Here is a 20,837-nt window from a genome sequence, read left to right on the forward strand (position 1 = left end):
TATTATAGGTCACCCAACCAGACTGTAATACTCATCTCTTGGGCCTTTTTATCCCTTACAGCATGCTCATTTGCTTTTCGCTTTCTGTCTATTCATACTTATTGATCGTTTTCTTTTGAATAAGGAGCAGCTTAGCCATGATAGGGTGGAAGGGTGGAAAAGTGGGCAGTACCCAAAGAATTGATAGTTTGATAAAATATGTAATCTTTGGAAAGTGATGTATTGGGTTTTAGATGAATGGGTGTTTTAGGTTAATTGCATGCCTCTTCAAAGAGGCTGATATTCTCCTCATTACAATTCTGTAAGTCTATCCTGAATAACAGGTAGATGTTTTAAGAATGACTTGAGGAGGATTGTTTTCTGTAGTGGGAGGACTTGTGTGAAAACGAATAGTGGCTATTCTTTGTTATTGCTTATTATTAGTAGGGTCACTTGCAAAAAAAGGTAAGATTAAAATTAATAATTGCATTCTTATTGATAAACCAGCTAATAAAGGATGAATGTAGTAACTTTTAGAAAGAAAGGGTATTGAGAGAATTCATTGGGTTTTAGCATACTAATGATCTTTAGCTTTATGTATTTGGTGTTGCTTTGGAAATTAACAAAGTTTCTTGTAGAGTTGAGGAAAAGTTTAGAATAGGAGGAATCTTCTTTTCACATATCAAGGAGCTGAAAATTGTAAATAAATCAATTCCATGAGACTAGGGATCTTTGTTTTATTCCCTGATATGCATCAAGTGCCTACAACAGTGCCTGTTAAGAACCATAAAATTAAAAATAATTGATTCAGGATTAGAACCCTACTCTTTTCTCATAGTGGAGGAAAAACATTAGAGTATATCATGATGCTCTCAAGTGTAAAATGTGAGGCCATTAATACACTGCAATTATATTCTTCAAGGAAATGCTAAGGACTATATAAATTTGACTATAAATAGTCACATGTTGAAAGACCAAACATCTCAGCAAATCTGGCATTGTTTTGGGTTATTTTAAAATTCTCTCTCAAAAACGTAGAAGAATTATAGTGTTTGTTGATCAATTTAATATTTTTTGATGGTGAATATTTTTGACCAAACAGAAACCAATTTAATGTTTTTTGATTGTGTTTTTGAAGACAAACCCATTAGATTGCTATATACTGCAGCTTGTAGCAATTAAGCACACTTTCTTAATCTTATGTTCTCATTTAAAAAAAAAATTAGGTTTCCTTGATTCTTTAAAAATTAAAAATGAGTTAACTTATTACTACAACCTTTGACTATGTAAATTAAGAAAATATTTTGTGCATATTACTGGAGACTATTCAGAGACTATAGGTTCTCTGAAAACCTGAAACTAAGGCTTGATGTTTAAAAAAAAGAAATACTATTTAACTGTGGTTTTATTATTTTTGCTCTTTTTTCTTTTTTAATTAGTAGATGTCAGTAAATGTTTCATTTGAATACTTAAGGAATACTTGAATACTATAGGAACTGTGTTGTTTTGGAAAGAGTAGATAAAATCAGGACATCACATTTACATTTACCAGCTGAGTTCTCATGGCTGTGAAGAATTAACAGGTTGTTGTTGTTGTTGTTTTTTAATCTGGGAGTTTCCAGTCTTCTCAGTGTAGAAGAGTAATGTAATACCTGATAAAGTTCTCTTATGTTAAATTTGGAGATAAATTCGTATTTTGTTTCCAGAGTGTACTCTCCTTATGTAAAAATTATGGGAACTGTGAGCCCACTCTTTTGAGGACGGAGGGTCATTTGACTTTGTTCTACATGCATAATCTATGCATTAAGTATTTGGTCCTTCTTTTCAGTATTGCATTTAGCTCTTTGTTATTAAGAATTTAAGCTTAAATATTTGTTTTCCCTGTATTATGCTTTGGCTAACTGACTTTTTTGATGGGGAATTGGCTGATGCTTCCCTCTTTTTTCTTTTTTTCTTCTTTCTAATAGAAAAACCTATGTGGTCTTGGGCTTAGTGATAAGTTGTGTGTGTGTGTTAAAATATACAAAATTTATTATCTTAACCATTTTTAAGTGTACAATTCAGTGGCATTAAGTGCATTCACAGGGAATTCTCTGGTGGTCCAGCGCTTTCACTGCCAGGGCCCAGGTTTGATCCCTGGTCAGGGAACTAAGATCCTACAAGCTGCTTGGCGTGGCCAAAAAAAAGTGCATTCACAATGTTATGTAACCATCAGCACTATCTATTTCTAGAATTTTTTTCATCCCACACAAAAACTCTGTGTCATTAAGCAGTGTCTCCCCAGCCCCTGTTAACTTCTGTTCTACTTTCTGTCTCCATGAATTTGTCTATTCCAGATACTTCATGTAAGTGGAATCATAAACTAATTGTCCTTTTGTGTCTGGCTTATTTCATTTAGTATGATGTTTTCAAGGTTTATCCATGTTGTAGTGTGTATCGAAACTTCATTTCTTTTTATGTTTTAATATAATATTCCATTGTTTGTATATACCACATTTTGTTTATCCATTCATCCATTGATGGACAGTCGGGTTGTTTCCATCTTTTGGTTTTTGTGAATAATGATGCAGTGAACATTCGTGCAGTGTATCTTTTTGAGCCCCAGTTTTCAGTTCTCTTGGGTATATACCTAGGAATGGAATTGCTGGGTCATATGGTAATTCTTTGCTTAACTTTTGGAGAAAAATGCCACTTTCCACAGTGGCTGCACCATTTTACAGTTCCACCAGCTATGCAGGAGGTTTCAAATTTCTCCATATCCTTGCCCATACTTGTTTTGTTCTGTTCTGTTCTCTTTTCTAATAGCAATCCTAGTGGGTGTGAAGTGGTATTTTATTGTGGTTTTGATTTGTATTTCCCTATGACTACTGATTTTGAGCATCTCTCTTTTTTTTTTTTTTTTTTGCGGTACGCGGGCCTCTCACTGTTGTGGCCTCTCGCGTTGCGGAGCATAGGCTCCGGACGCGCAGGCTCAGCGGCCATGGCTCACAAGCCCAGCCGCTCCGCGGCATGTGGGATCTTCCCGGACCAGGGCACGAACCCGTGCCCCCTGCATTGGCCTGCAGATTATTAACCACTGAGCCACCAGGGAAGCCCATCTTCCCTATTTTTTAAAAATGGGTTGAGTTGTAAGATTTCTTATATTCTAGATACAAGTCCTTTGTCAGATACATTGGAAGGTATTTTTTTTTTAGTGTTTGTATGGAAAGAACTATTTCATTTTCTATCATTTTCCCCCCAAATTTAAGAGATCCTTTCATCAGTTAATTTACCCCAAGTAATTTCGTTACATCTAGTTCAGTTGCCTGATGAAACTGGATTTTAGGATTATGTTTCCCTTCTGAGAGGTAATAACTTAAATCATACTGAAGGATATAAAAGGAAAGTTCGGCTTTCTGATAATGTTGTCAGCTTCTTCAGGGGAAGTGTAAAATTATGATCTTGGGGACTTCCCTGGTGGCACAGTGGTTAAGAATCCGCCTGCCAATGCAGGGGACACGGGTTTGAGCCCTGGTCCGGGAAGATCCCACATGCCGCGGAGCAACTAAGCCTGTGTGCCACAACTACTGAGCCTGTGTGCCACAACTACTGAGCCTGTGTGCCTAGAGCCTGTGCTCCAGAGCAAGAGAAGCCACTACAATGAGAAGCCCACGCACTGCAGCAAAGAGTAGCCCCCATTCACCACAACTAGAGAAAGCCTGTGCACAGCAACGAAGACCCAATGCAGCCATAAATTTAAAAAAAAAAAAATTATGATCTTGGATTGTCAGCATTAAGAGTGCTATATTTAAAAGTGCTGTGCCCTTCTTTCTAAAATGCCAAATTATAAGTATACATAAGAGTCTGTCAAAAGATTTTCTGATTTATTAATTTATATGAATAACAATTATACATAAATTATAAATCTATAAACACTTTTTCTTTTAATCCCCTGGAAAAGAGAATTAAATGGCAAAAGATTACGTTAAAAACTAGACTGACACTTGCAAATGCACAAAATATTTGAATTTATTTTGCCTTCCAGTAAGGAGTGTTTTTTTCACTAAGATCATTTTCACTTAATGAATTAAATTAAAATGAGATTTGTAAAATAGCCATTTTTAGCTACAGTTTTTACTTTAATGAAAATCTCTTAAGATTGGTAAGTTACTTTGATTATCTTAGGTATAATATCCTTTTTTAGAATGTAAAAATTCCTAAAAACTTCTGAGAGTCATTTCAGCGAAGTGTTCCAGGAAGGTAAAAGGCAGTTTATAGTAAATACTATATTTAAAAAATTAGAGCAATAAAATAATGTGGTAAAAATGTTTGTAAATATTTGCCTCAAAAAAGAAAAATGTGAGTTTAAAAGCCATTTTAAGTTAACTCGAAACCCCTCCCCCATACATGCATAATGTAAATTGTTTAAAAATAACAAACAGTTTTTAAAACTATTTTTGGAAAATTATTACTATGCAACAATAACGTTGACTTTATCTTTTTTCAGATATGGCCGCGTGGAAAGTGTCAAAATTCTCCCCAAGAGGGGTTCTGAAGGAGGAGTGGCTGCCTTTGTGGATTTTGTGGACATCAAAAGTGCACAGAAGGCTCACAACTCAGTCAACAAAATGGGAGATAGAGACCTACGCACGGATTATAATGAACCAGGCACCATTCCGAGCGCTGCTCGGGGATTGGATGATACAGTTTCCATAGCATCTCGTAGTAGAGAGGTTTCTGGGTTCAGAGGAGGTGGTGGAGGGCCTGCTTATGGCCCCCCACCATCACTTCATGCACGAGAAGGACGTTATGAGCGGAGACTTGATGGGTAAGTTCCAAGGTTTCTGTAGGCAGGTATTTTGTATTTGATATGGTGAAACAGAAACTCGTATTTAGGGGCCCCAGATGGATTTAAAGTTTTGGGCATTCTCAATGTTTCCTATTTTGGGTTGGAAACGGAAGTGATTTCTATCCCAGTGGCTGGTATCTTATGGAATCGTAGAGGATATTTCCTGCAGCTGGTTGGATATCTGCTCCTGAGATATAAAGTGGTGGAAGATTTTGTATGGCAGCATCATTTTTGGAGTTACCTGTCTTCTAGAATTAATTATTCCTTCTCTTGGATAATGTTAAGTCTTTCCTTGGATATATCCCTTCTACCTGATGGAGCTACCTGGCTACAGATTTTGTGGTTGTACTATATGGAATATTTCTGGAGTATTAGAGCCTACAGATTCTTTTAGAATTTGATATCTGCTTCTCAATTTTCATTACACAAAGTGTACAAACTAATTGGATTGTCACCAAAAAACCTAGCAGACCATATGATTCAACCTCTTGGATTCTACAAACAATACTTTAACCTGGAAATGTGTGCTTGGATGAAGAAGAGTGAAGGCAATGCTTCATTTTTCCATTTTGGATCTACACAGTTTCCATGTTGGAATTATACTCCTTGATGGAATGGGGAAAAATTGAGATGATGGACGTTCCTAAATCCTGGAATATAGCCATTCTTTTCTATTTGCTGGAATGTATGGGATGTCGTGCAGTCAAGATTCCATTAGCCCAGGAGAAGAGGATTACTATCTTGTTTCTTAAGCAAGTTGCTGTCCAATTAAAGGTACTTTAGCTTTGAACACATGGTGACGATCAGTTGTGGATACAGCAATCAAAATTGACTGTGCTGGATGCCTACAAAGGTGAACTGTTGGCGAGCAACTGTGCCTTCCTTATTTGGTGGAATTGTAGAGGATATTTCCTCTTCTGTCAGCTGCCTGATTCATACTTAGGGCTGGACATTTCTGTGAATGTGGATCAATTTATAATTTTCTGCTATCTCAAGAAAGAAGTCTGGGGGTTTGAGAGTTACAGTTTGTCTGGGACTGCTTGCTTCCAGTGGAATTATTTTATCTGGTCATTAAGATTTTTTTTTCCTTGTGGTTCATCTAAATATCATTTGACACCCTTACCCATTAAGAAGGTGGATTACCCCCATAAGAGGGGCCAAAATTGGGGAAGTTATGTTCACAATTCTCTCCCTAGATTTAATTGGGATTATAGGTCGTGTTTCCACACTTGGAAAAGGTTGGTATGTCCTGACCTGTGTATATTAGCCCCTCTCCTAACCCAAGTCAAACTTTCTTTTTTTCCCACTAACTCTAGAATCATTTAGTACTAATAGATGAATCAAAGAATAGCTATTAGATTTCAGCTCTGCTAGCTCTTGTGCCTGCCTTCTATATCTTCCTAATGGTTAAGAACTTTGCATATTTATAAAATATCAGCTGTAGCAGTAATTCTCCTAGAACTATTGCCTGTTGCTTCTGTTATATCATTAATAACAGCTCTTACTGATTAACATTTGATAGGGTATTAATGGAATTATTTATGAAATTTTCTCTTGTCTCAAAGGAATACCTCTTGTTTGTTAGAAGTTGAAATATCTATTCAAATTCCAGAAATAGTGAATAAAAAAGGAGAAAGTCATTTAGTATATTTAAATAAGAAAGATAATACTGAATTTTTGCCATGCCAGTTGCTTTTTTTTTTTTTTTTTTTTTTGTTGCTGTACGTGGGCCTCTCCTGTTGTGGCGTCTCCCGTTGCGGAGCACAGGCTCCGGACGCGCAGGCTCAGCGGCCATGGCCCACGGGCCCAGCCGCTCCGCGGCACGTGGGATCTTCCCAGACCGGGGCACGAACGCACGTCCCCTGCATCGGCAGGCGGACTCTCAACCACTGCGCCACCAGGGAAGCCCGCCAGTTGCTTTTAATAATAGCAGTAAAAAGAAAAAACAGCCTAGGAGAAGGTATGGTTGCTAAGTGAAATGGTGGGTGAAAATGAAGGTTAGTGGAGAGATTTGGAATCTAAGCACGTATTGGAGACATAGTATTAGTTGTAAGATTTTGCCACATATTCTTCATTGGAGAGATTCTAATTCTTCTATGTCTTTCATAATTCCTTAATCACTTTTGATAGAAGATAGACCCAAAGGTAAGGTTGAGAAGAGACTCAACTTCATGTTTGAGATTCAAGTGAAATTGTCTTTTAGGAACTCTCTTAAGTAGAGAACTTAAGATTTCTTTGTAGGATTGGAATCGGTTTTTAATATTAACACGTAGTTGCATGTGTGTAATTGTACATGCAACAGTTTTTGTACTCTTAGATTGACAAGTATTCATGCCCTACAGGAAGATTTTTTAAAGTTAAACCATTGCTAATAGCAGTCTTTAGCGTATCTTAACGGTTTCCCAAGTTGACTTATTTCATCAGAGGCAATTTGAATATAGCTGAACCCTAAGAGAATATATTTCCTGTAACCATTAAGTGATACATTAACACATTGAATCATGGAATAGACATTTTAAAAATTATGTGGAATTTGATAGCACAAGAAGATAAAATAACCATTATTCTTTAATTAGTTAAGTTCATCATAGAATAGCATGTGGCAGCCCAATATTTTTATATCCCAAGTGGCTTTTTGGTTTGATTTTCTTTTTAAAATTCCATTTTTATTATTAAATGTGATTGTTTGGGCACAACAATTTACATAATTTAGTAATTTTTATAATTACCCAAGAAGTTGAAAGTTAATAAGAAAAAGTTACACTTAACATTTTTTTCTGTGCTGCTTTGAAAATGCCCTCCTATTGCTGGGACATGGGCATACATTGCAATGGGGCTTTCATGTCTGTGTGAAAAATCTATCATGGAAATTTTGCCTGAAATACACTTGCAAAGTAAAGAAAGTTTGGTATATATTTTAATCAGATGAAAGTATTTCATTTCATATTAAAATGAAAGTCTCTTCTTGTTCCATTAAATTTAAAATAAAAAGGAGATGGCATATGTATATTTCTGTATATAAGCCAGAAAATGACTAATAAAAAGAACAGCTGACTTGCAGAACACTAGTCATGAAAGTCCAGTATACAATTACAACAGTGATTTCTCAGCTGTGAAAATAAGTTTTGGAGTCAAGTAAAATGTTAAGCTTATTAGTGTTTGCTTACTAAGTAGGTTAATGCTGTTTAGAAAATGACCAGTTGCAAAGACAAAGACAATGCTCAAGTGAATGTTTGCATGACTTGCTTTTAGTTTTGCTTTCCTCTTTCTGATTGATTAAATATTTTTCCCCCCTCCTAAATGCAGGGCTTCAGATAACAGGGAGCGTGCTTATGAACATAGTGCCTATGGACACCATGAACGGGGGACGGGAGGATTTGATCGGACAAGACATTACGATCAGGATTACTATAGAGATCCTCGCGAGCGGACTTTACAACATGGGCTCTATTACACTTCTCGGAGTCGAAGTCCAAACCGTTTTGACGCTCATGACCCCCGATACGAACCTAGGGCTCGGGAGCAGTTTACACTGCCCAGTGTGGTACACAGGGATATCTACAGGGATGATATTACCCGGGAGGTACGAGGCAGAAGGCCAGAGCGGAATTACCAGCACAGCAGGAGTCGCTCACCACATTCATCCCAGTCTAGAAATCAGTCTCCTCAGAGGCTGGCTAGCCAAGCGTCTAGACCCACAAGGTCCCCTAGCGGCAGCGGCTCTAGGAGTAGATCCTCCAGTAGTGATTCAATCAGCAGCAGCAGTAGTACCAGCAGTGACAGGTAGGTTAACAGCCTTTTGTTGTAACAGATGAGCTGTTGAATAAATTGTTACAAATTTTCTACTTTCAGTGGTACTGATTTTTAGTATAGAAATATTTTTAAAAGAAAGTACTCTTGGATCATGTATATAATGAATGAAGAAACATTGATTAGCATTGTGGCCATTGAATTAACCATTCTCCCAAGTACTTAAAGCTAAATGATGATTTGCAAATACTGTTTCATCCTCCAGTTGCTCAATATTAAAATGGCCAAAAAGGAAGAAAAGTAGTAACGTTAGTTGTATGAAACAAATCTTGTGCCACGTAATGAACTTTTAAAAGTTCTTAATTTCTTAGGTATTTAATACTATTTCTATTATTTGGTTGAAAATTTGTAAAAGAGCTGTTTGGGTAAAGATGTATTGGTGAAATATATTGTCGACACATTTATTATCAATGTATAAATTAACTTATGTACATTTTAACTAATTTTAACATCAAGATGGTAGTCAATTTATAAGCTCAAGTAGGAAAGCTTTCTTTAAATTCAGGTTGTAACTTTGCTGTTCACTAAGGCTGAGGAAGCTCATTTCATTAGTTGGGAATTTTTTTTACAAAGGAGTTTTATTCCAAAGATGAAAATAATAAATTGAAAATAATCTTAACAAGAAACAGCTTAGAAGTTAGGTATATGGGTTTTGAAAAATAATAGATCAAGGTAGACAGTATACTACTTTTATAATCTTTGGACAAGTTACTTAAGCTCTCTAGGACTCAGCTTTCTCATCTTTTATAAGAACCATGCTTCATAAAGTTATTTTGAATATTAAAATGAAAAAATATATAAAGTGCTTAGCTTGATACTCATATATGTTAAATAAATACAACCTTTAATAACTGCTAGCTATAATTATTACTGCTATTCAGTACACATGTTGATAGTCTTTTGAGTATTTCCCATTTCTAGTGATTGTTATTCAATCTGTTAATCTCAGATACTCTAGTTTTAAATTTAGGTGGTGTGTATATTATTTATTTTTATTTTATTTTTTTGTCTGCGTCGGGTCGTAGTTTCTGCACGCGGGATCTTTTGTTGAGGCGTGCCGGCTCCAGAGTGCGCCGGCTCAGTAGTTGGGGCGTGTGAGGGCTTAGTTGCCCCGAGGCATGTGGGATCCTAGTTCCCCGACCAGAGGTATCCAACCAGCATCCCCTGCATTGCAAGGCCGATTCTTAACCACTGGATCACCAGGGAAGTCCCAGGTGGTGTGTGTTTTAAATTTATAAGATACAGATTCTTCAACCTGATTAAAAATGCCCAGATTATTTTTCCTTTAGTATTGCCTGTTTAGAATTAATTTAAGAAAAGTAAATGATCATGGAATTGATAAATGGCTCCTTTAGGCCTCCTAAATTTTCAAATTCAAAATAATAAATGGAAACATTTTATATATCTAGATATAATTCAAACATTCTAGAAGATGTAGCATATTATAATGAAACAAGCACTTAGTTTAGGAAGTCAGCAGAGTTAGTTTCTGGCTCCAGCTTTGCAGCTCTGTGGCATGGGTAAAAAACCCTTAACTTCTTTTGGTATATTATTCAGTATTCATTTGAATTCTATAAGCTGATTATAAAATCTTGTCATGATTCACTTTCTTCCACGTAGAATTGTCTAAGATACTTAAGTTTTTAGTCATTTTCCCCAAACCTACCTCATTAAAGGGATGACACTGCATTCCACTGGATCAAACCTTTATGAGAAGCCAACCAATTGTGGAAGTATGGAAGTTAGAGGTGAAACATAATTCACGGCTTTCAGGATGACGTTGTACTTTGGTGGGAGTTACAGTGGTTTGAGATCTGTCCTTTGGCATTCTGGGCTCAGAAGCTTGAACCCAGAGGTGATCTGATGAATTTGATGGAGCTAATTCCCTATTTACATAATCAAAAGAAACAGTTATATGCTTCTGAATATTTACATTTAGAAAGATAACTGCCACAAAGGCAGGATGAGCTTGGAAAATCTACATGGGGACTAAATTACAACCATAGAGGATATTTTCTCTTCTGTCAGCTGCCTGATCCATACTTAGGGCTGGCAGTTTTTATGATTTAGGGCTTTGAAGGATATGTATTCTTCTCTTCAACAAGAAGAGACGAATTTTAGGCTAGACAGGGAACATTGTGAGCAGAAGGAACAACTTGAAGAGATACGAGTGGGTGGAAGAATGTTCTGAGAACAGCAAATAATTTAGTATGACTTAACCACGCTAATGTTTTTGGGTTTTTTTCTTTATGCAGAGATGAGCCGTTGAAGGATTGAGAAGGGAAATATCTTGTTGAGATCTGCTTTAGAAAGGCATCTGGGGACTTAGAATAGGAAAGACAGAGATTCCAGTTAGACTCTTCCAGTATTTCGGAGAAGGCAAACTTGGACTATGAGAGTGCCTAATTTGGGGAAAGCGGAAGGGACATTGTATTAAGAATCAGATTATGTTGATTTATGAAAAACAATAACAACTTTTTTTTGAAGGTATGACCAAATGATGAGCCTTTTGGTGTCATCCTGTAAGAACAGGGCCAGGTCTTCCTTTGGGCACACTGCAGAGCCAACCAAGTGTTTTTATTGCCCTTCTCTGAGTACATGTTCAAATAGTTGAAATACTTAGATGCAATTCTTAGCTAATAGGAAGGTAAAAGCAAAATTGACATAAATAGTTAAAAGATTTGGTCATTATATTGTGACTGAAGCAAGTACAGAGAAATAAAATCCTTTGGTGTTCAGAGTATATCCATTATCCCTGGGTTCATCCCCCCTTTTATCAGATGTCCTCTTTTCCTCTATAATTATATTGATTTCAGAATGTAATATTTTGAGGTGTTATGTCAACTCAGAATGTTTAATGCCCTTTTGGAAGAACTAAGTTCTTTTTTGTAATCTTTTTTTTTTTTTTTTTTTTTTGCGGTACGCGGGCCTCTCACTGTCGTGGCCTCTCCCATTGCGGAGCACAGGCTCCGGGCCCGCAGGCTCAGCGGCCATGGCTCACGGGCTCAGCCGCTCCGCAGCATGTGGGATCTTCCCGGACTGGGGCACGAATCCGTGTGCCCTGCGTCGGCAGGCGGACTCTCAACCACTGCGCCACCAGGGAAGCCCTGTAATCTTTAAAACTTGATTGTGAAATGGTGACATTCCAAGTCCTGTAAAGATGTTTAAAAGCAACATGTAATAGCAGACAAAATATAGCTTGTTTTATCTATAAAAACAAGTTTCTATTCTGTCTGTATGACTGACTGGGAAATTAATCATCCTCCATCCCCCTTAATTGTTCTTTTTTTTTTTTTTTTTTTTCTTCTTTTTGTGGTACACAGGCCTCTTACTGTTGTGGCCTCTCCTGTTGCGGAGCACAGGCTCTGGACGCGCAGGCTCAGCGGCCATGGCTCACGGGCCCAGCCGCTCCATGGCATGCGGGATCTTCCCGGACCGGGGCACGAACCCGTGTCCCCTGCATCGGCAGGCGGACTCTCAACCACTGAGTCACCAGGGAAGCCCCATCCCCCTTAATTGTTACAGCTTTGGTGAACAGATTCCTAGCAGTGCATTTCAAATGACTAAATGTGGGATTGATGACAGTCTAGTTGTGAAGTCCTTATAAATGATACACTTAATGTTTCTGCCAAACTATTCACAGTATTTAGCTGGTGAGAAGTTTGGGGGAGGAGGGGGTCTTAATGTTACACTCTTTCCTGTGTGCAGCCCTGTGCTGCTGTACGTCTGTTTCTTTCTCTGCCTTGGTCATTTAGGGAGTCCCTTTACTTTTCAACATAAAAATTTAAATACATAAATTCCACAAAAGCATTTATTTTAAAAGTCCTTGATTGAAGTTGAACGTATTTTATCTCTGTAGTTCCGTATCAGTTTTTTTTTTCTATCATGTTGTAAGAATTTGCTTTAATTCAGGCTAAAGGAGTTGAAGAATTTATTGAAATTAAATTAGTTCATAATATCCTTTCCTACTATCTTAGAGTAATTTTAACTGAGATTTGTTTCTCCGTTGTTTACTTTGATCACAACCAAAGATGGTTAGGCTGGCTCAGGGTCCCTGAACCTTTTTTTTTTCCGGCTGTGCTGCGCAGCTTGTGGTGGGATCTTAGTTCCCTGACCAGGTATTGAACGCAGACCCTCAGCAGTGAGAGTGCGGAGTCCTAACCAGTGGACTGCCACGGAATTCCCTTTTTAAATTTTATTATTATTATTTTGTTGGTCCCTGAATTTAGATGCAGGGGAAAAAATTACATCTTTTCACTAACCTGAAAGTGAATTAAGCATTGCCTCCCATTATATGAAAGTAGCCAACAAAAAAACAGTAGATTAACAGTATGACTGACTTTGTTCTCAGTATAAATACACAGATAATTTATGATTATTATAGTTGCAGAGATCTCAAAATTGGGCTTATATTAATCATTACTGGGAAATAGTTATTAAACTCAGTGTTAGGTATTGTTATTTAATGTTAATAAAGACATTACTATATCACAGAAATTTAAAACATTTTAATAACTGTGTCAGTATAATTTGCTTCCAATTAATTCCTATTTATTTTATTCTATGCATTTAGAAACATTATTCTGAAAGGGAGTCCATAGACTTCACCAGATTGCTGAAAAGGGGTCCTGGCTCCTTTGGAGCTGCAGTTAGCCCTTGATTCTATATCCTGTAAAGGTTTACAGAATGAATGAGGGGAAATGGATGAAAAAGTAATGGGAGGGAGTTGAGATTTGGATAATCTAAAACCTTTTCTTATTTTATCCCTTCCCCCTCAATAGATTACTTCCCTAAATCTTCTTTCAGGCTAAAGTTAACTTTTTTGTGTGTGGGGGGGCCCCTGCCGTGAGTCATGTGGCATCTTAGCTCCCTGACCAGGGATCGAACCTGCGCCCACTACATTGGAAGTGTGGAGTCTTAACCACTGGATCATCAGGGAAGTCCTAAAGTTAACTTTTGAGTTTATATTCAGCCATCTATTTGTTTAACATATATTGCTTATTTTTTGCACCAAATTTATGAAATAAAATAGCTGGTTGTGTGGAGTCCCAAAAATAGAGCCAGTTTGGATTAAACATTGGCTGTGGCTAATCCAAAACAAAATCTACATATGTCTAATTAAGAGTTAACATGTAATTAAATTAACCTGGGTGTCTATGGCTAGGTGCATCTTTACAGTTTTATCAAAGGCAACCCCATCTTCTGCCCCCTTAAAAATTTTGGAGGTGTCTTGTCAGCCTTTTTCTTTTTGTTCCTCTGAATCCTTTTGGTTTGTCTAGAGAAGAATATGTCAGGTAACCTACAGACTTTTATTCTTTCTAATCACAGAAATAGACATTTAGATGGAAACGCTTAAAATAAATGTAGTAGGAGTAAGCACAGAAAACTACATGAAAATAACTGTAGTGGGTGACATCTCATTGTCTCTTGTCTCTGTGGCTTTCAGTAAGCCCCGTGGCCTTAAATTGTGCTTATTAGTTTACCTGTTTGAAAAAAATCAGAATTTTAGAGCAAGCTTTCTTCTTAAGTAGATTTTAAGAATTGAAATAAGTTGACTTAAAAACTGTATGTAGGGAGTTCCCTGGTGGTCCAGTGGTTAGGACTCCATGCTTTCACTGCCAAGGGCCTGGGTTCACAAGTTGGAATATATAAGGAAGAAGCTTGGAGACAGGAAGCAGGAGAAAAAGGCACCCATACAATATCAGTTCCAGGACAGGAAAACTAGCATGTGAAATAGTCTTTGTGATGTTTGTTTAATGTAATAAGAAAAGCCTATAGACCTGCAGGCAATCAGCCTTTTCAACTCTGATGCCGTATTAAGATAACGGCATGCTTTATGCCCATCTCTTGTCCAGTATATTAGCTTTGCGTTAGAATAATTACTTTTTATTGAAAGGGAAATGAAAATTATTTCTTATTGCTGGTATTATTTGTAGAACTTGTTTGTATATTTCTTTTATATGTTTTGAATAAAATATATCAGGGCTTCCCTGGTGGCGCAGTGGTTGAGAGTCCGCCTGCCGATGCGGGGGACACGGGTTCGTGCCCGGTCCGGGAAGATCCCACATGCCGTGGAGCGGCTGGGCCCGTGAGCCATGGCCGCTGAGCCTGCGTGTCCGGAGCCTGTGCTCCGCAACGGGAGAGGCCGCAGTGGTGAGAGGCCCGCGCACCGCAAAAATAAAAAAGTAAATAAAATATATCAAAAGTTGTCTACAACCGTATTAATTTTTTTCTGTTAGACAATCTAAGAATCTTTTACATGAATTATAGTTAATAGTAATTAGAATATTGACCGAATTCTGGATTTTTACAACAGTTAAAAGTTAAAAGGAATGTGACCCTTTTAACTAAATAAGTATTAACACGACGACAGTCCCTAATCTTTTTTTTGTTTGTTTTTTGCGTTACGCGGGCCTCTCACTGCTGTGGCCCCTCCCACTGCGGAGCACAGGCTCCGGACGCGCAGGCTCAGCGGTCATGGCTCACGGGCCCAGCCGCTCCGCGGCATGTGGGATCTTCCCAGACCAGGGCACGAACCCGTGTCCCCCGCATCGGCAGGCGGACTCTCAACCACTGCGCCACCAGGGAAGCCCCCTAATCTTTTTTTTTTAAATAAAGACCAATTCTGCTAATCATTTTGTGAAAGATCTAGACGTTTTATCTTTATTTATTTTTGGCTGCATTGGGTCTTCGTTGCTGCGCGCCGGCTCTCACTAGTTGCGGTGAGCGGGGGCTGCTCTTCGTTGTGGTGCGCAGCGTCTCATTGCGGTGGCTTCTCTTGTTGCAGAGCACGGGCTCTAGAGTGTGCAGGCTTCAGTAGTTGTGGCGTGTGGGCTCAGTAGTTGTGGTGTACGGGTTTAGTTGCTCCGCGGCATGTGGGATCTTCCCCGACCAGGGATCGAACCCGTGTCCCCTGCATCGGCAGGCGGACTCTCAACCACTGTACCACCAGGGAAGCCCTAAATTTTTATTTTTATTTATTTGGCTGCACCGCACGGCATGTGGGATCTTATCTCCCCTACTGGGGATCGAACCCGCGCCTCCTGCATTGGAAGCGCAAGTCTTAACCACGGGACCTCCGGGGAAGTCCCTATTTTTATTTTATTGGTAGTATTTTTTTCCATTCTCATCAGTGGCAGGCAAAATGAAGAGCCCATATTTTGGAAACAACATTCCTTTGTAGGCTACTGTATAGTTTGTTACTGGGCAGTAAGCTACACACTTCTGTCTTTTGGGGTCATGTTAGCCAGCCAAGCCTTTTTTTGTGCTAAATATGGAAAATGGAAGTGTTTGCTTTCTAATTGCTCTGGTGGGCTTAACTTTCATTATGGAGATTTATAAATCAGACTAGTTCCTTTCTGTTTTTCCTTTTTTGTCAAGTACAGCATTTCAGTAAGGCTTTTGAGAGGTGTAGTTGTTGCCAGTTTTAGCGTTCTGTGCGGAATGGGCAGTTGGCTTCGGAAACAAGTGCGGGACTGACCCATATTTGCTGTACTGGGAACCTTGCTTTCATTTCGAGCCTCTGCTGCTAGGGAAATGAGAATGAGGTAGGCTTAGATCTGAGAATAAATGAGGAGAGTTCATTGTGCGCCGCCTGAGCAGCCAGTGCCTCTGAATATGGTGGGGAAAGCTAGGAACTGCTTGTTTGTGACTCAAACCAGACTAAACTGGAATCATCCAGTTTGAGTTGGCTGCTTGCCACCTCCCAGAGGCTTCCTTATTTTGCCAGAGTTTTTGCCTGGCCCTCAGCCCAGGGAGCGGGGCTTGCGCACTGTGACCGGCCGCTTAGGGGAGTAGAGGCTGTGAAGTGGGTGCCAGTTAACCCGGGTTTGTTCATGGGAAGGAGGCACTTCAAATAAAGGATTGAGGAATCGAAGGCTGGAAGCTGGTGTGAATGCTACTATTTTCAGTGCATCTTTCCGTTATTACTCCCTTGCTTTAACTGTAACTTTCTGTCTTCTGCCCCTTAGAAACTAAGGCTTGAAAAACAGCTTCTGCCATGCTGCTGCTTGGGTACATCACAGCATGGTCTGCGTTTAGTATTAAAGATTTTATTACCAAAAAATTAATTAATTACCAAAGTTCCCCAGGAACTTGCTTTTAGTTGTTAGTCTGTTTGCAGTAAAGAACTCTCTCCCATGCCCCTTTTCATTTTTTCCGCTGGGGTTGTGCTGGAGTTTATTTTGGTTTGATTGATTGTTAGGTGGAAGGAATGAAAATAGGTTTCTGGGGTAAACTTGTGACTTGGTATCTTGTGAGTTTTAATTTAACCTTGAAGTAAATTTTTTAAATGTTGCCTTAAAAATTAACAAAAAGTAATTCACATTAAGGTCCTAAACAACAAACTTTAAAATTAAAAATGCTATGCTAGATTGTATTTGTTTGATTTAGAAGCAAACTCTTTAAAAAATGCTTAAATTGCATATTTTAGTGTCGTGACTGCTTTGTGCATAGCCTCTCTGTCAGCTTTCCTCTTTGACAAGGGAGTTAAACATGGCCTAATTCCTGATCAGAGAACACTCGGAAGTCACTAAGAAATATTAAAACCACAAATAAAGGGGTACATTTATTTTTGTCTTTATCAGCGCCAGGGCTATATAGAAAATGTAAGTTCCTATAACCTTGCTTATGTTTTAAACTTTTGGAATGACATCGAAACCTCTGTTAGTCTTTTTTACTTACGGTGAAAGTTTGCTCAGAGCAGTTTCAGAGACCTTGTTACTCTCTTTTATCCTTTTTGGGTTGTTTTCACTTGGAGGCCTTCTATGGTCATTCTCAGAAGTCATGGTATAATTTTACCCTGCCCTGAACAAAGGGATCATCCATGCACAGAACTAAAGGAAAATGTGGTGTTCTCATTTAAAAATAAACATTAGCATTTTCTGAAGCTCAGAATTAGCCAAGATTTCATTACCCACACCCTCTCCTTAATATTTTTTAAAATATCTATGTCTTAGACTACAACCTAAGTGCTTGCCTTTATCTATAAAGGGTAGTTTTGTGATTGCTTCTTCTATGAGAAAATGGAAAGAGCACCCTCTGATAATTTATTTGCTTAAATTATTAGTCATTACTTAATCTAAATGCCGTTAGGGTTTCCTGCTGCTACAAATTGTATAAAGTCATTTCTGTGGAACATCTTCCTAAAAGTCTACTTTGTAGGATGAATGTACTTCCTCTTTCCAGGTAGACAAGATAGTGAAATATATTTTAAAATTAACTTTGCAAAACAGAGTTGGTTTTTCCTAAGAATCTGAGTTACACTCTTTTTAATTTAATTTATTTATTAATATTTATTTGGCTGCGTTGGGTCTTAGTTGCGGCACATGGGATCTTTCATTGCGGCTTGTGGGCTTCTCTCTAGTTGTGATGCATGGGCTCCAGAGTGCACGGGCTCAGTAGTTGTGGCATGAGGGCTCTCTAGTTGTGGCACATGGGCTCAGTAGTTGTGGCACCTGAGCTTAGTTGCGGTATGTAGGATCTTATTTCCCCAACCAGGGATCGAACCTGGGCCCCCTGCATTGGGAGCTTGGAATCCTAACCACTGGACCACCAGGGAAGTTCCTAACATGGTCTCTTATTTAAGGCTGATATGCTTGTTTATTGGGGAGCTTTCTCGTTCTAGAACTAGGTTGTCCAGTACTGTATCCACTAGCCACATGTGGCTGTTGAGCACTTGAAATTTGGCTAGTCTGTGCACCAATACTGATCCGCACTATAACATGGATGAACCTCAAAAAAATGCTTAGTGAAAGAAGATGGTACGAATCATATGATTCTCTCTTTTTTTTTTTTTTTTTTTTTTTTTGCGGTACACGGGCCTCTCACTGTTGTGGCCTCTCCCATTGCGGAGCACAGGCTCCGGACGTGCAGGCTCAGCGGCCATGGCTCACGGGCCCAGTCGCTCCGCGGCATGTGGGGTTTCCCCGGACTGGGGCACAAACCCGTGTCCCCTGCATCGGCAGGCGGACTCTCAACCACTGCGCCACCAGGGAAGCCCTATATGATTCTCTTTATATAAAATGTCCAGAATAGGTAATTACAGAGACAGAAAGTAGATTAGTGGTTACCTAGGGTAGAGGATGGAAGAGAATGGAGAGTGCTGCTAATAGGTATGAGGTTTCTTTCTGGGGCAGTGCAAATGTACCAAAGTTACGTTATGGTGATGATTGCATAATTCCATAAATATACTAAAAACTATTGTATACTTTTATTTATTTTTTATATTTTTAAAAATTTTATTTATTTTTGGCTGCGTCAGGTCTTTGTTGCTATGCGCGGGCTTTCTCTAGTTGCAGCAAGCAGGGGCTACTCTTCATTGTGGTGCGTGGGTTTCTCATTGCGGTGGCTTCTCTTGTTGCGGAGCATGGGCTCTAGGCGCATGGGCTTCAGTAGTTGTGGCACACGGGCTCAGTAGTTGTGGCTTGCAGGCTCTAGAGCGCGTGGGCTTCAGTAGTTGTGGCACTTGGGCTTAGTTGCTCCGTGGTGTGTGGGATCTTCCTGGACCAGGGATTGAACCTGTGTGCCCTACATTGGCAGGATTCTTAACCACTGCGCCACCAGGGAAGCCCCAGTAGAACTATTTTTAAAAATACAGAATTTTGATGATATAGCACAAAAAAAAAGTATTACTGGTTTTTATGTTGACCGCATGTTGAGATAATATTTCAAGTATATTACATTAAATAAAATACGTTATTAAATTTCACCTGTTCTTACTTTTTAAATTTTATTTATTTATTTTGGCTGTGCTGGATCTTAGTGCAGCACTTGGGATCTTGGTTGCGGCATGTTTAGTTGCCGCATGTGGACCTCTTAGTTGCGGCATGTATGTGGGATCTAGTTCCCCGACCAGGGATTGAACCCTGGCCCCTGCATTGGGAGTGCAGACTCTTACCCACTGGACCACCAGTGGGTAAAAGTCCCTTACTTTTTAAAGTGTGGCTATTTAAAAATTTTAAATTACATTTTTGACTTCTATTAAATTTCTGTTGGACAGCACAGAATAGAAATGAGCTCTATCAAGATAGAATGTCATGGAGTAATTTGTGTGTCCATTTACTGCTTTTCATTTTGTTTAAAGAATAGAGTCCACTATTTTTATTCTCAACACCCTTCTACTCTTTTGAAATTATGGATTAATGGAAAAGGCTCTTGGGACTTATGAGCTTAAAATATATATTGAACTATTTTGCAGATTCTGTCTTTAAAAAATTTAGGATTGGTCAGGCTAAAATATTAAAATGCATGTTGATTTCCAGGGTGGCCAAGGGAGTGTCTCAGCTGTTGAAAAGCTTTAATATTTAAGTCCCCAAATAAATTAGTTTAATCCCCCAAGAAGAAAATTAAGTCATCTAAACCAGAGTAATTTTTTTTAATTAAAAAAAAAAAAACACACACACAACCCCTTAATCTGAAGGTAATTTTGAAGCGATGGCTAATACTTTTGATAGAGGTTTAAAATGTGTCTATTAACAGGCATGGAGTTCTGGTGTTGGAATTAGAATAAGACACACATTTTATAGATGCTCGTCTTGCTTCTAGATATGATTTATGTAACCACACCTGGGGAGTTCCATGGTTCTTTGAATGTTATTTTTGATTGTGTGGGGAGGGGCACAGTAGCTTCCTGAATGTGCTGTGTCATGGTGGTTGGAGCCATTTGGAGTGTAGCTTTGTGTTTGTTTCCACTGGAAGAAACTGCAGAGGAGTTATTTAAGTAGAAGGACTTTAGGCTGGAGTTTCTTGGTGAGTAATTTGAAGTCATTTATAAATAATTAAACAAGTGCATCAAACAGTGGGTGGCTTTAGGCTTCCTGGTGAGGAGTTAGGTGCCCTTCCTAACCTCTTGAGTATGGAGCTGCCTTAACAGAGAGTTCAGAAGTGGGAAATAGCAAGCTTTTTTATTCTGGATAGTAAGGAGATGTAATTAGCACCAAAGTTAAATTGGAAAAAGGCAAAACCCAAAGTTCAAATTTACTTTAGGTTTGGTAAAGGCTACGGCATTTGTACATAACCATTTGGAACTTAAAAACAACAACAACAAAACGGTTTCACGTGATCTGTATGCTTTCTTGGTTTATGCCTTTTAAACCATTTAGTTGTTCATATAAGAAATATATATATAGTAGTTTTTATACTGCATGTGGTTAAGGAAGTAAGAAATCCCACTGTTACAATTAACAGTTTAGATTTCTCCTGAGTTTGTCCCTTGAGTGAG

The 20,837-nt window shown here is 38.6% G+C and overlaps 1 protein-coding gene across 2 annotated transcripts in view; it reads left to right on the plus strand.

Moving 5' to 3' along the window:
• The window catches only part of SPEN (spen family transcriptional repressor), a gene marked incomplete at both ends in the record, with an annotated part of 82,083 nt that overhangs the window by 20,899 nt on the left and 40,347 nt on the right, over positions 1-20,837 (plus strand). For both annotated transcript variants that reach the window (XM_079728389.1, XM_079728390.1), the window contains 2 exons: positions 4,466-4,786; positions 8,114-8,590. In XM_079728389.1, the coding sequence (XP_079584515.1) occupies positions 4,466-4,786; positions 8,114-8,590 (798 nt within the window). The remainder of the gene's footprint in view (positions 1-4,465; positions 4,787-8,113; positions 8,591-20,837) is intronic.

Source organism: Hyperoodon ampullatus (genome assembly GCF_949752795.1).
Source record: "Hyperoodon ampullatus genome assembly, chromosome: 2".
NCBI lineage: Eukaryota > Metazoa > Chordata > Mammalia > Artiodactyla > Ziphiidae > Hyperoodon > Hyperoodon ampullatus.